Raw genomic sequence first — 15,003 nt, 5'->3', positions numbered from 1 at the left:
TTACTATGCAAGCCTTCTACAAGATCATTAATAAATATATTGAAGAGAATAGGGCCCAATACTGACCCCTGAGGTACCCCACTAGTGACAGTGACCCAATCTGAGTGTGTACCGTTAATAACCACTCTCTGTTTTCTATCATTGAGCCAGTTACTTACCCACATACAGACGTTTTCTCCCAGTCCGAGCATTCTCATTTTATATACTAACCTTTTATGTGGTACAGTGTCAAATGCTTTGGAGAAGTCCAGATACACGACATCCATTGATTCGCCGCTGTCAAGTCTAGAACTTACCTCCTCATAGAAACTGATTAAATTAGTTTGACATGTCCGATCCCTCACGAAGCCATGCTGATATGGCGTTATTTGCTTATTTCCGTTAAGATGCTCTAACATAGCATCTCTCAGAAAACCCTCAAACAGTTTACCCACAACAGATGTTAAACTTGCCGGCCTATAGTTTCCAGGCTCTGCTTTTGGACCCTTTTTGAATATTGGCACCACATTTGCCATGCGCCAATCCTGTGGGACACTCCCTGTCAATATAGAATCTGCAAATATCAGAAATAAGGGTCTGGCTATGACATTACTTAATTCCCTTAGGATACGGGTGTGTATGCCATCCGGTCCTGGCGATTTGTCTATTTTAATATTTTTAAGTCGCTGTTGCACTTCTTCCTGGGTCAGACAGGACACTTTTAATGGGGAATTTATTTCAACATTCGGCATGTCATCTGACAGCTTATTTTCCTCAGTGAATACATTGGAGAAAAAAATATTTAACAGCTTTGCTTTCTCCTCGTCGCTCTCTGCGACTCCCCCCTCATTACTCTTTAACGGGCCGACACCTTCAGATTTATAACATTTATATAATTGAAGAACATTTTAGGGTTAGTTTTACTCTCTTTGGCAATTAATCTCTCAGTCTCTAGTTTGGCCGCTTTTATTTGTTTTTTACATGTTCTATTTTTTTCCTTATAGTTTTTCAGTGCTTCCGTGCTACCTTCCTGTTTTAGTGTTTTATATGCTTTCTTTTTGTCATTTATTGCTTTCTTTACAGTTCTGTTTATCCACATTGGTTTCTTTTTGTTCCTTAACCTTTTATTCCCATACGGTATGTACCTCTCACAATGAGATTTTAGGATGCTTTTAAAGATATCCCATTTTGTGGCTGTATTTTTATTTGTGAGGACTTTATCCCATTTAGTTAGGCCTATGGCCTCTAAGGCTACTTTCACACTAGCGTTCGATCGGATCCGTTCTGAACGGATCCGATCATAATAATGCAGACGGAGGCTCCGTTCAGAACGGATCCGTCTGCATTATTTTAGCATATAAAAGCTAAGTGTGAAAATAGCCTCGTACGGATCCGTCCAGACTTTCAATGTAAAGTCAATGGGGGACGGATCCGCCTGAAGATTGAGCCATATTGTGGCATCTTCAAACGGATCCGTCCCCATTGACTTACATTGTAAGTCTGGACGGATCCGCACGGATCCGCACGCCTCCGCACGGCCAGGCGGACACCCGAACGCTGCAAGCAGCGTTCAGCTGTCCGCCTGTCCGTGCGGAGGCGAGCGGAGCGGAGGCTGAACGCCGCCAGACTGATGCAGTCTGAGCGGATCCGCTCCATTCAGACTGCATCAGGGCTGGACGGAGGCGTTCGGGTCCGCTCGTGAGCTCCTTCAAACGGAGCTCACGAGCGGACCAGCGAACGCTAGTGTGAAAGGAGCCTTAGTTGGCTAAATTTAGCTTTTTTGAAGTTTGGTATTTTTGTTCCTCCCTGTAGAAACGCTCTTTTGAATGATAATTGGAAGGTTATTACTTTGTGGTCACTATTTCCCAGGTGTCCCCCAACCTGCACGTCTGTTGTTCTGTCAGGCCTATTGGTTAATACTAAGTCCAGTATGGCCGTCCCTCTAGTCGGGTCCTGAACCAGTTGGGAGAGGTAATTGTCTTTGGTTATTGCCAAGAACCTGTTTCCTTTATGAGATATACAAGTTTCAGTTTCCCAGTCTATATCTGGGTAGTTGAAGTCCCCCATAATAACCACCTCATTATGATTTGCCGCCTCGTCTATCTCGTTTAGTAGTAGATTTTCTGTGGACTCTGGTATATTAGGTGGTTTATAGTAAACTCCTATTAGTAATTTATTATTGTTTTTAGCTCCATGTATCTCTACCCACAGTGACTCCACATGTTCATGTCCTGCACTTATATCTTCCCAGAGTGTGGGCTTTAGACAGGACTTTACATAAAGGCAGACCCCTCCCCCTCTCCGGTTTTGACGATCCTTTCTAAACAGACTAACCCTGTACATTAACTGCCCAGTCATAGCTATCATCCAGCCATGTCTCAGTTATTCCCACTATGTCATAGTCCTCCTCACACATCACTAATTCCAGTTCCCCAGTTTTATTAGTCAGGCTTCTGCCATTAGTATATACATACATTTGAGAGGTTTATGTATATTTTTTACTCTACACCTTTCCTTCTGAACTGTTCTAGTCCCTCCTTCCATTCCAACCCCAGTCTCACTACCTTGCCCCCGGTCTTTATCTGCACTATCTTCCCATTCTATAACATAATTACCCTCTCCCCAGTCAATGAATTGTTATTGGCCTTCAGTAAGGGTACAAAAGGGTGTTAACAAGTTGGGGGGTGTACCTGCACAGTCTCACTCTATCCCATCAGTGCAGCCATTGTCAGACTTTGCAGGTACACACCCCCAACTAGTTACCCCACCCCCCTCTGTACCCTTACTGGGAATGGCAGAACATAGTCATAAGAATCGATGCTCCAGAATTGTTATTACATGGGGAATCCATGGAGCTATTAATACAGACATGTCAGGAGCGGTGAATGGTCCTCTTTATCATTATGTAGGCCTACATATTATTTTCTTGAATTACTACAATTACTACAAATACTCCTCATAAATGGTAAAAGGAGTATTTTTACTCTTCTGGAAAAAATGTAGTGCTACCTCTGTTTGCAACGTGGAATGGTTAGATTAGGAGCTGACAACAATGTAATATGGTATTGTGTACGTCTTTGGGCTAAGAAATGATGGTATGCTCCATTGTGAAAATTTTCCAACTCATAGCGGCAGTGAAGAGTTAGTGGGTTGCTTAAAACAAGATCAGCTGTTTTCTGGACCAATACAGCAGCCCTTGCATCCGCATCCAATGGGTAACTAATATTCCACTGGCTGATTTTTCTGCCTATATCCTGGAGATACATACAGTACAGTCCCTTGCTAGGTGACCTTCCCTTCAACAGGTGCCATCCCAGCCACTGCAATCTGCATACTTGTAGGTGTGGTAGTTTGAGGAATCGCCTACTGGGCTGCTGTCTAATCCCGGGCTTACCTCCACTGCCTCTTCCTCCTCCAATCCAGGAATTATACCTCGGGTGATAAGCATGAACTACTTACTCCAAGTGGCAGATAAGGGGAAGGCTACAACGGGAGCTCCACTAGGGGATCCCTGTATTGTATATACTGGGACTGCAGCGAAGTAGGCAATGTTGGCAGCATGGTGGAGGCAGACAAATTCTGAGCACGTGGTATATGTCTGAAATTGGTAACATCTTTTCTATTTGCATATTAATTGGTTTATTCTTTTATTTTCCATCTTTTCCCACTTTTGCTGGATGATCTCGTAGCATGATCTGGGAGATATCCACCAGGCTGTGAAGCCATTTATGCTTCCAGTCTGTTGTATGTAAAGTTATCTCCTCTCTGAGCTCGTCAGTATGGTCAGTGTCTTCCTCACTGTCTAAATTCCAATCAGTGTATTTATGCGCTGATTCTTTGAACCTTCTCCAATATTCCAAAACATCTTCAGTCTTATTTTGTTTTACTTCCAATAATTTACGTAAGCTGTAGCTTTTATTAAATGTTTTCTTTATCCTTCGCCGATCAGATATATAAATATAAATGAATATAAACTGTCTGTAAAACCCTTTTAAAGGGGTATCCTGTTATATTTTTCTCAGTTCATCTCACCCACAGTGGTGAGTCTTTTCTGTGGCTGCCTGCTACACTGCGATATTTGGCCATGTGACCTGTTTTAGCCCCAAAATCGCTGTGTAGCCAAACCCTAATTGATAGATGCACATTAAGGTCCTACTTTCTTGTAATGATTTTTCACATGTACTTTGTTACTTATGTACAGTGTTTTTGCAATTCCTTTTAGATGCTGTCAAGTATTACATTACTGAAGTGGTGATTCAGCCATTTTCTCAACCATACAACATGATTTCAAGGTAAAAATTTTGAACATTGTTTGGTTCTTCCAAATGTTAAGCCATTGACTACCAAGGCTTATACAAAAGAAAAATTAGCTAACCAGTGTTTTCGTTTTCGGAGGCTCTCTGACAAATTTAAGCCACAAACTATTGCATGTTATGGACTAGTGATTTTATTTTATTTTTTACTTTATATATTATTACCATATACAGTCAGGTCCATAAATATTGGGACATCGACACAATTCTAACATTTTTGGCTCTATACACCACCACAATGGATTTGAAATGAAACAAACAAGATGTGCTTTAACTGCAGACTGTCAGCTTTAATTTGAGGTGAACGGTTTAGGAATTACAACAGTTTGCATATGTGCCTCCCACTTGTTAAGGGAACATTCTTAAAAAGAAGGAATGCATCGGTGAGCTCTGCAACACCAGAAGACCACGGAAAACAACTTTGGTGGATGACCGAAGAATTATTTCCCTGGTGAAGAAAACACCCTTCACAACAGTTGGCCAGATCAAGAACACTCTCCAGGAGGTAGGTGTATGTGTGTCAAAGTCAACAGTCAAGAGAAGACTTCACCAGAGTGAATACAGAGGGTTCACCACAAGATGTAAACCGTTGGTGAGTAGAGTTGAGCGGACACCTGGATGTTCGGGTTCGAGAAGTCAGGTGGTGGTGCAGTTAGCTGTGGCGTGTTGACAAAACTTTTCCACATCTCTGCCATGCTAACCCTGCCCTCAGAGGAGCTGGCCGTGACACAGCTGCCTTGGCGACCTCAGTAGCGCGTCTACCAACGTGCGCTTGTACTCGCGCATCTTCCTATCACGCTCCAGTGCAGGAAGTAAGGTGGGCACATTGTCTTTGTACCGTGGATCCAGCAGGGTGGCAACCCAGTAGTCCGCACACGTTAGAATGTGGGCAACTCTGCTGTCGTTGCGCAGGCACTGCAGCATGTAGTCGCTCATGTGTGCCAGGCTGCCCAGGGGTAAGGAGAAGCTGTCCTCTGTGGGAGGCGTATCGTCATCGTCCTGCCTTTCCCCCCAGCCACGCACCAGTGATGGGCCCGAGCTGCGTTGGGTGCCACCCCGCTGTGACCATGCTTCATCCTCATCCTCCTCCTCATCCTCGTCCTCCAGTAGTGGGCCCTGGCTGGCCACATTTGTACCTGGCCTCTGCTGTTGCAAAAAACCTCCCTCTGAGTCACTTCGAAGAGACTGGCCTGAAAGTGCTAAAAATGACCCCTCTTCCTCCTCCTCCTCCTCCTCCTCCTCCTCCTGGGCCACCTCCTCTTCCATCATCGCCCTAAGTGTTTTCTCAAGGAGACATAGAAGTGGTATTGTAACGCTGATAACGGCGTCATCGCCACTGGCCATGTTGGTGGAGTACTCGAAACAGCGCAACAGGGCACACAGGTCTCGCATGGAGGCCCAGTCATTGGTGGTGAAGTGGTGCTGTTCCGCAGTGCAACTGACCCGTGCGTGCTGCAGCTGAAACTCCACGATGGCATGCTGCTGCTCGCACAGTCTGTCCAGCATGTGCAAGGTGGAGTTCCACCTGGTGGGCACGTCGCATATGAGGCAGTGAGCGGGAAGGCCAAAGTTACGCTGTAGCGCAGACAGGCGAGCAGCGGCAGGATGTGAACGCCGGAAGCGCGAACAGACGGCCCGCACTTTATGCAGCAGCTCTGACATGTCGGGGTAGTTGTGAATGAACTTCTGCACCACCAAATTCAGCACATGCGCCAGGCAAGGGATGTGCGTCAAACCGGCTAGTCCCAGAGCTGCAACGAGATTTCGCCCATTATCGCACACCACCAGGCCGGGCTTGAGGCTCACCGGCAGCAACCACTCGTCGGTCTGTTGTTCTATACCACGCCACAACTCCTGTGCGGTGTGGGGCCTGTCCCCCAAACATATGAGTTTCAGAATGGCCTGCTGACGTTTACCCCGGGCTGTGCTGAAGTTGGTGGTGAAGGTGTGTGGCTGACTGGATGAGCAGGAGGAAGAAGCCGAGAAGGAGGAGGTGGCAACAGGAGGCAAAGAATGTTGCCCTGCGATCCTTGGCGGCGGAAGGACATGCGCCAAACAGCTCTCCGCCTGGGGCCCAGCTGCCACTACATTTACCCAGTGTGCAGTTAGGGAGATATAGCGTCCCTGGCCGTGCTTACTGGTCCACGTATCTGTGGTTAGGTGACCTTGCTTCAGATGGCGTTGCGCAGTGCACACTTGATTTTATCGGATACTTGGTTGTGCAGGGAAGGCATGGCTCTCTTGGAGAAGTAGTGGCGGCTGGGAACAACATACTGTGGGACAGCAAGCGACATGAGCTGTTTGAAGCTGTCTGTGTCCACCAGCCTAAATGACAGCATTTCATAGGCCAGTAGTTTAGAAATGCTGGCATTCAGGGCCAGGGATCGAGGGTGGCTAGGTGGGAATTTACGCTTTCTCTCAAATGTTTGTGAGATGGAGAGCTGAACGCTGGCATGTGACATGGTTGAGATGCTTGGTGACGGAGGTGGTGGTGGTGTTGGTGGTACATCCCCTGTTTGCTGGGCGGCAGGTGCCAACGTTCCTCCAGAGGCGGAGGAAGAGGCCGAGGCGGCAGCAGCAGAAGAGGCCAAGGCGGCAGCAGCAGAAGAGGTAGCAGGGGGAGCCTGAGTGACTTCCTTGTTTTTAAGGTGTTTACTCCACTGCAGTTCATGCTTTGCATGCAGGTGCCTGGTCATGCAGGTTGTGCTAAGGTTCAGAACGTTAATGCCTCGCTTCAGGCTCTGAAACCACTCGGGTCTTGTCGTCAGCACATTGTTTGAAGAAGTGCCATGCCAGGGAACTCCTTGAAGCTGCCTTTGGGGTGCTCGGTCCCAGATGGCGGCGGTCAGTAGCAGGCGGAGTCTCTTGGCGGCGGGTGTTCTGCTTTTGCCCACTGCTCCCTCTTTTGCTACGCTGTTGGCTCGGTCTCACCACTGCCTCTTCCTCCGAACTGTGAAAGTCAGTGGCACGACCTTCATTCCATGTGGGGTCTAGGACCTCATCGTCCCCTGCATCGTCTTCCTCCCAGTCTTGATCACTGACCTCCTGTTCAGTCTGCACACTGCAGAAAGATGCAGCATTTGGCACCTGTGTTTCGTCATCATCAGAGACTTGCTGAGGTGGTATTCCCATGTCCTCATCATCAGGAAACATAAGTGGTTGTGCGTCAGTGCAGTCTATGTCTTCCACCGCTGGGGAAGGGCTAGGTGGATGCCCTTGGGAAACCCTGCCAGCAGAGTCTTCAAACAGCATAAGAGACTGCTGCATAACTTGAGGCTCAGACAGTTTCCCTGATATGCATGGGGGTGATGTGACAGACTGATGGGGTTGGTTTTCAGGCGCCATCTGTGCGCTTTCTGCAGAAGACTGGGTGGGAGATAATGTGAACGTGCTGGATCCACTGTCGGCCACCCAATTGACTAATGCCTGTACCTGCTCAGGCCTTACCATCCTTAGAACGGCTTTGGGCCCCACCATATATCGCTGTAAATTCTGGCGGCTACTGGGACCTGAGGTAGTTGGTACACTAGGACGTGTGGATGTGGCAGAACGGCCACGTCCTCTCCCAGCACCAGAGGGTCCACTAACACCACCACGACCATGTCCACGTCCGCTTCCCTTACTAGATGTTTTCCTCATTGTTATCGTTCACCACAACAACAAAAATATTATTTGGCCCAATGTATTGAATTCAAATTCAGGCCTTTTTTTACAGACACCTAACACTATCTGGCTATCTATTTAGGTACCGTATTACACTAATACAGGCACAGCAGTAACCACAGATTTAGCGGACTATGAATTTGAGGCCTAGTATTTAGGCGCTGGGTGACAGGTATAGGTTTACTGACAGAATTAGACTTGGAAATGCACAGTAGCGTGTGTGTGAAGTTATTCAGAATGACCCTATGTGCACCTTGAATCTGATATACCCTTTTAGGGATAAATTTAAAGTAGGCGTGATACAGCAGAAACCACTAAATTAGGAAATTGCTAAATTGGGAATTGTATTTCAACCCAGAACAAAAAATGTGCTTTGACGGACACTAAATAACTTGCCCAGCCACAACAGTACAGCAGTAACAACAGATTTAGCTGGATATAAATTTGAGGCCTAGTATTTAGGCGCTGGGTGACAGGTATAGGTTTACTGACAGAATTAGACTTGGAAATGCACAGTAGCGTGTGTGTGAAGTTATTCAGAATGACCCTATGTGCACCTTGAATATTATATACCCTTTTAGGGATAGATTTAAAATAGCTCTGATACAGCAGAAACCACTAAATTAGGAAATTGCTAAATTGGGAATTGTATTTCAACCCAGAACAAAAAATGTGCTTTGACGGACACTAAATAACTTGCCCAGCCACAACAGTACAGCAGTAACAACAGATTTAGCTGGATATAAATTTGAGGCCTAGTATTTAGGCGCTGGGTGACAGGTATAGGTTTACTGACAAAATTAGACTTGGAAATGCACAGTAGCGTGTGTGTGAAGTTATTCAGAATGACCCTATGTGCACCTTGAATCTGATATACCCTTTTAGGGATAGATTTAAAATAGCTCCGATACAGCAGAAACCACTAAATTAGGAAATTGCTAAATTGGGAATTGTATTTCAACCCAGAACAAAAACTGTGCTTTGACGGACACTAAATAACTTGACCAGCCACACCAGTAACGACAGATTTAGCTGGATATAAACTTGAGGCCTAGTATTTAGGCGCTTGGTGACAGGTATACGTTTACGGACAGAATTAGACTGGGATATGGCCAAAAAATAACCACACTATTGATGGTTAAATGCACTTGGTGTGACAGCTTGACCAACCACACTACTGAGGGTTAAATGCACTTGGTGACAGGCGCAGCTTGCCCTTGATGTAGTATATGGCCAAAAAATAAACAGATTATTGCTGGTTAAATGCACTTGGTGTGACAGCTTGACCAACCACACTACTGAGGGTTAAATGCACTTGGTGACAGGCGCAGCTTGCCCCTGATGTAGTATATGGCCAAAAAGTAAACAGACTATTGCTGGTTAAATGCACTTGGTGTGACAGCTTCACCCTGATGTAGGATTTAGCCAAAAAACAACCACACCATTGAGGGTTAAATGCACTTGGTGACAGGCGCAGCTTGCCCCTGATGTAGTATATGGCCAAAAAATAAACAGACTATTGCTGGTTAAATGCACTTGGTGTGACAGCTTGACCCTGATGTAGGCTTTAGCCAAAAAACAACCACACCATTGAGGGTTAAATGCACTTGGTGGCAGCTTGTGCTGGCGCAACACAAGACACAAAATGGCCGCCGATCACCCCAGAAAAAAGTGACTGAAAAACGCTCTGGGCAGCCTAAAAACAGTGAGCAATTCAATAGCAGCAGTTCAATCATCCACAGCTGCAGATCGATCACTGGATGGAGTCTTTTGGAGGAGTTAAGGCTAATCTCGCCCTACTGTCGTAGCTGCAACCTCTCCCTACGCTAATCAGAGCAGAGTGACGGGCGGCGCTATGTGACTCCAGCTTAAATAGAGGCTGGGTCACATGGTGCTCTGGCCAATCACAGCCATGCCAATAGTAGGCATGGCTGTGACGGCCTCTTGGGGCAAGTAGTATGACGCTTGTTGATTGGCTGCTTTGCAGCCTTTCAAAAAGCGCCAAGAAAGCAACGAACACCAAACCCGAATCCGGACTTTTACGAAAATGTTCGGGTCCGTGTCACGGACACCCTAAAATTCGGTGAGCCTTAAGAACAGGAAGGCCAGATTAGAGTTTGCCAAACGACATCTAAAAAAAGCCTTCACAGTTCTGCAACAACATGCTATGGCCAGATGAGACCAAGATCAACTTGTACCAGAGTGATAGGAAGAGAAGTGTATGGAGAAGGAAAGGAACTGCTCATGATCCTAAGCGTACCACCTCATCAGGGAAGCATGGTGGTGGTAGTGTCATGGCATGGCCATGTATGGCTGCCAATGGAACTGGTTCTTTTGTATTTATTGATGATGTGACTGCTGACAAAAGCAGCAGGATGAATTCTGAAGTGTTTCGGGCAATATTATCTGCTCATATTCAGCCAAATGCTTCAGAACTCATTGGAAGGCGCTTCACAGTGCAGATGGACAATTACCCAAAGCATACTGCAAAAGCAACCAAAGAGTTTTTTAAGGGAAATAAGTGGAATGTTATGCAATGGCCAAGTCAATCACCTGACCTGAATCTGATTGAGCATGCATTTCACTTGCTGAAGACAAAACTGAAGGGAAAATGCCCCAAGAACAAGTAGGAACTGAAGACAGTTGCAGTAGAGGCCTGGCAGAGCATCACCAGGGATGAAACCCAGCGTCTGGTGATGTCTATGCGTTCCAGACTTCAGGCTGTAATTGACTGCAAAAGATTTGCAACCAAGTATTAAAAAGTGAAAGTTTGATTTATGATTATTATTCCGTCCCATTACTTTTGGTCCCTTTACAAGTGGGAGGCACATATGCAAACTGTTGTAATTCCTACACCGTTCACCTGATTTGGATGTAAATACCCTCAAAGCTGACAGTCTGCAGTTAAAGCACATCTTGTTCGTTTCATTTCAAATCCATTGTGGTGGTGTATAGAGCCAAATATGTTAGAATTGTGTCGATGTCCCAATATTTATGGACCTGACTGTATGCACTTAAATGGGTTGTCTCACTAGAAGATCCTATGCCCTGTTTGATGTCCTAGAGGCTTGGAACCCCCTTATGTGCCAGAACAGAGGTTTGCTCAGCTGTATCTGACTCATCCTTTCATTACATGGATAGCTATTCATTTGAATGAGTTTCATGTAATACTACATTTCTTATGGCTGGCTTTTGTTTCCCCTGGTAATAACTAGCACACTAGTGATAGCTCCCCCCTACCCAGCCCTGACAATCTTGCGCGTGCGCCACTGCTCCGAGTAGCAGCTTAAGCGCAGAAGCTCTGCTTTCATTTCTAGAGCAGCGACTGTGCATGCGGTGCTACACTTTTGGGTACTGATGCATGCACAGTAGCTGCTGCAGAAGTAGAGCTTCTGCATAGAATTGTTTCGGGTATGTGGTATAGATACAATACCGGGATTTGCCTTTTATCGATACTAGACTGTGCTACTGCACAGCCCAATATCCGAGAATATGGATCATGCTACTCTCGGCGTGCGCCATGTTCCCTCAGTAGCACAGGGAGAAGGAAGCAGTCTCTCCCTTACCTCTGTGCTGCTACCGCTGCCTCCAATGAGAGCGCAGAGGGGCGGAGGAGGGGACGGACTGTGGCCACTGTGCCACCAATGATAACTAACGTTTAATACATTACAAGTGCAGGCGGTGGCAGAAACACATTGCCGGCACCCTGCCTCTGACAGGGCGCTGCGTTCCGCTGCAATTAGCCCTTCAGGTGCCGCCCCTCCACAGTATTGAAAACATTGGTGGCGCAGTGCCATTGTATGTCTATTAAATTATGCTACAGACACAGCCTGATAGGTTGCCTGTCACTGTTACTATAATGCATTGGTATACAAGGAATTTATATTTGTCAGAACAACGAAAATAACGGAAGTGCCGGATTCGGAACATAGCTGACATGAATGGAGCCAAACAGATCCTATTGACTATAATGGGATCCATTTGGTTTCCTTCTAGAACACTTTTTTAGCTGTATTTGACAAAATCTGTGATGGAAGCCCCGAACAGACAGAGACGTCAACGTAGATGTGAACACTCCCTAAAATAAATAAAACCATTTTTTTTATTTTGTAAAAGTGGTAAAAAAAAAACAAAAAAACATACACACATCTATGGTATCATGCAATGTTTGCCACAACCTGTTAAAGATGACCTTTTATTTACAGCACCTGTGAGCAACGTTAAAAGATGAAAAGTACAAAAGATAATAAAGGATAATTCAATTGTTCCTAATCCCCCCAAAAATAAATGTTCATCGGTAATTTCTATGTACCCCAAAACCAATGCAACATCACGTCCCGCAAAAAAACAAATTTGTATGTGGCTACAATGGTGGAAAAACGAATTGCTGCCTCTTGGAATGTGATGACATAAAAAAAATTTTTTTGCATGAGATATGCTATTATTGTGCAGTATAAAACAAAACTACACATATTTGGTATTGTTGTAATTGTGCTGACCCATACAATAAAAGTAACATACTAATTATGTCGCCCTGTGAATGTCATACAGAGGGGCGTCACTCTTGCAGGAAGGCGCCCAGACACACCTCCTGCCACAATGTGTCCACCCACCCCTCCTACATCACATTTGAGCCATTACTCTGCTCCCAGCATGAGGGCAGGCTTGGGCACTAGCAGGAGGTGTGCCTGGGCGCCTTCCTGCATCAGTGACGCCCCTCTGGGCACCTGACTGGCTCATTTGCATACCAAATAAACTGGATTTTCAGAAGATAGAAAACCTCTATTGCTGAAACAAAGGCACATCTGGAAATAAGGTGCTAAGTGCTATTAGGCCATGGCTTTACTTCAATAGCGATTATCCTGGTGGCTGATTTCCTTTAAAGGACAAGGGCTCTGTGGATGACACTGTTAAGGGAGCAGAGTGCTGAGGAGGTCACAGTTCAGAGGGCAGGTAGGGTGGCCATTCAGGCCACCCTCAAAAGACTGACTTAAAAATCCCTCCCCAGATCCCACTAAGACATGCCCCCGGTTAGGCCATGCCCCTCCCACTCCGCAGCCAACGGAGATTGAAAAAATGAAGGTAAAAATCCACTTCTGTCAGCTGCAGGGGTGGGAGGGACGGTGACTTTCTCCCTGTAGCTCACACTCAGATAGTACAGTGCTGCCGTCTTAGGGCCGTTTCACACGAGCGGATGCCGTGCGTGGCATCCGCTCCGTGAAAGAGTGCCAAGACCCGCTGCAGACTGCAGAGGCACGGAGCATTAACATGACTGTTAATGCTCCGTGCCTCTCTGTGATCTCTTTACTACGAAATCACAGTGACAACTTAGAGTGAGCTGTTCAAAAGAACATCCTTGTGTCCGTCCAGGCCATAATTAATTCAATTTAATATTTAAATGAAGGAATTAAAGAGGGTCTGTCACTTTTAAATTAAGTTTCAAAGTTAGCATACTGCCCTGTAGGGTGGTAGGTGCCCTGAATCATAGCCATACCTTACATGTAAAAATCCGGTCCTGTAATCTTGAGAAATGTCTCTATTTATTGTTTATGCAAATAACTTGTTTGGTGCACTGTGGACAGGGCTGCTCCATTCGGTGCACCTAGTTTCATCACTGCCTGCTCCGAAATATCAGAAACTTTCCATTAAACAAGAGGATGAGGTGCTGGGTGGAGCGAAGGCCAAGCGACGGTGCTCCAAATAGATCAGTGCTGCCCACGGTTCACTGAAAACCTTGTTTTTGCATAAAACGAAAAATAAGTATTTCTCCGGATTACAGGAGCAGATATTCATCGGGGCATCTATTCTACATGGCAGTAGACCTACTTTAAAACAGATTTTGGAAATGTCAGACTCCCCAAAAAAAAAAAAAAACCAATCAGACGGCATCCTCTGTAATCCTGTGATGGCAATTAACGGAACGGACGGCCCTTTATAGAAACGGGACCACGGAATGCAGCAATGGATGCAGACAGCACACGGAGTGCTATCCACATCTTTTGTGGCCCCATTGAAGTGTATGGGTCCGCACCCAAACCGCAAAAAATGCGGCTCAGATGCGGAACCAAACCACGGTCGTGAGTATGAGCCCTAAGGCTCATTCCCAGCCCTACTTTTCTTCTTTGAGAGGTGGCATGTTGGAAAACCAGCCGTGTAAGTAGTAAATAGTTAATATTGGTCCGATGATTAATTATTGAAAAGACATCCACAACATGCAGGAAACAAGTGTCTTAATTGCTTTTATGTTGAAGCGTCCGAGCGGCTGTTAATATAGGACAAGTATGACGCAGGCTGCGGCGGAGGTGTGCTAACCTGCTTTGGTTCTTGACACTGAAGTATTGCTTACTTGTCTCCTAAAATGAGTGTCGTTTTTATTTTTTTTGAAAAGTGAAGATAATGTAGAATGCGGGTCTCATCATTATCTGTTAACTATGTAGAGCACACAAGGCTTCCATTACCTACAGGAGGGTGCTGACAGCGTATAAAGAAAATAGATCAGGTAGCGGTTTTACTTAGTCCTAATGGCCACTTACCTTGCCTTGCCTTGACTTGCCTGTCCACCTAATGATAGTTAACATGGACACACACTGTGAAGACTGATCTTTGTTTCAACAGGAAGCAGTTTGTGGAAAGCGTAATTGTCCGACTTCTCGTGGAGTTATCGGCCTCCAGAAGCACCTTCAGGTTCTGCATTCAAGGACAAGATGGCAAGCTGTTCCTACTGGTAAGAAACATGTGAAATCACACCGGAGGCACATATAGAAGAGAGAGGCCTCATATCAAAATGAAAACTTGGAGACCCTCCTTCTGCTGGATTATATCACTAATGCAGACCTCCCAAGTGTCCCTCTTTGCTCCTTAAATGTCCCTCTTTTTGATCTAAGGTATAGATTGGCATTATTACATTCACAATATTGGCCCAGAAAGTGTTTGTCTGGTTCCTCTCTGGATATTTAAGCCCACCTTGTATATTATTTAATTTTATTATTTGATGCAGTTGGGATTTTAGAAATTTCTATATTCAGATCATTTTTGCGCCATTTCGTAA

General features: G+C 45.6%; 1 protein-coding gene across 2 annotated transcripts in view; it reads left to right on the top strand.

Moving 5' to 3' along the window:
• The window catches only part of UBE3D (ubiquitin protein ligase E3D), a 217,278-nt gene that overhangs the window by 70,630 nt on the left and 131,645 nt on the right, over positions 1 to 15,003 (top strand). For both annotated transcript variants that reach the window (XM_044289798.1, XM_044289797.1), the window contains exons 6-7: positions 4,202 to 4,271; positions 14,571 to 14,679. In XM_044289798.1, the coding sequence (XP_044145733.1) occupies positions 4,202 to 4,271; positions 14,571 to 14,679 (179 nt within the window). The remainder of the gene's footprint in view (positions 1 to 4,201; positions 4,272 to 14,570; positions 14,680 to 15,003) is intronic.

This window comes from Bufo gargarizans, chromosome 4 (assembly GCF_014858855.1).
Source record: "Bufo gargarizans isolate SCDJY-AF-19 chromosome 4, ASM1485885v1, whole genome shotgun sequence".
NCBI classification, from domain to species: Eukaryota; Metazoa; Chordata; class Amphibia; order Anura; family Bufonidae; genus Bufo; species Bufo gargarizans.
Note: the sequence above shows the minus strand (reverse complement) of the source record. Positions and strands in the feature narration are given on the sequence as shown.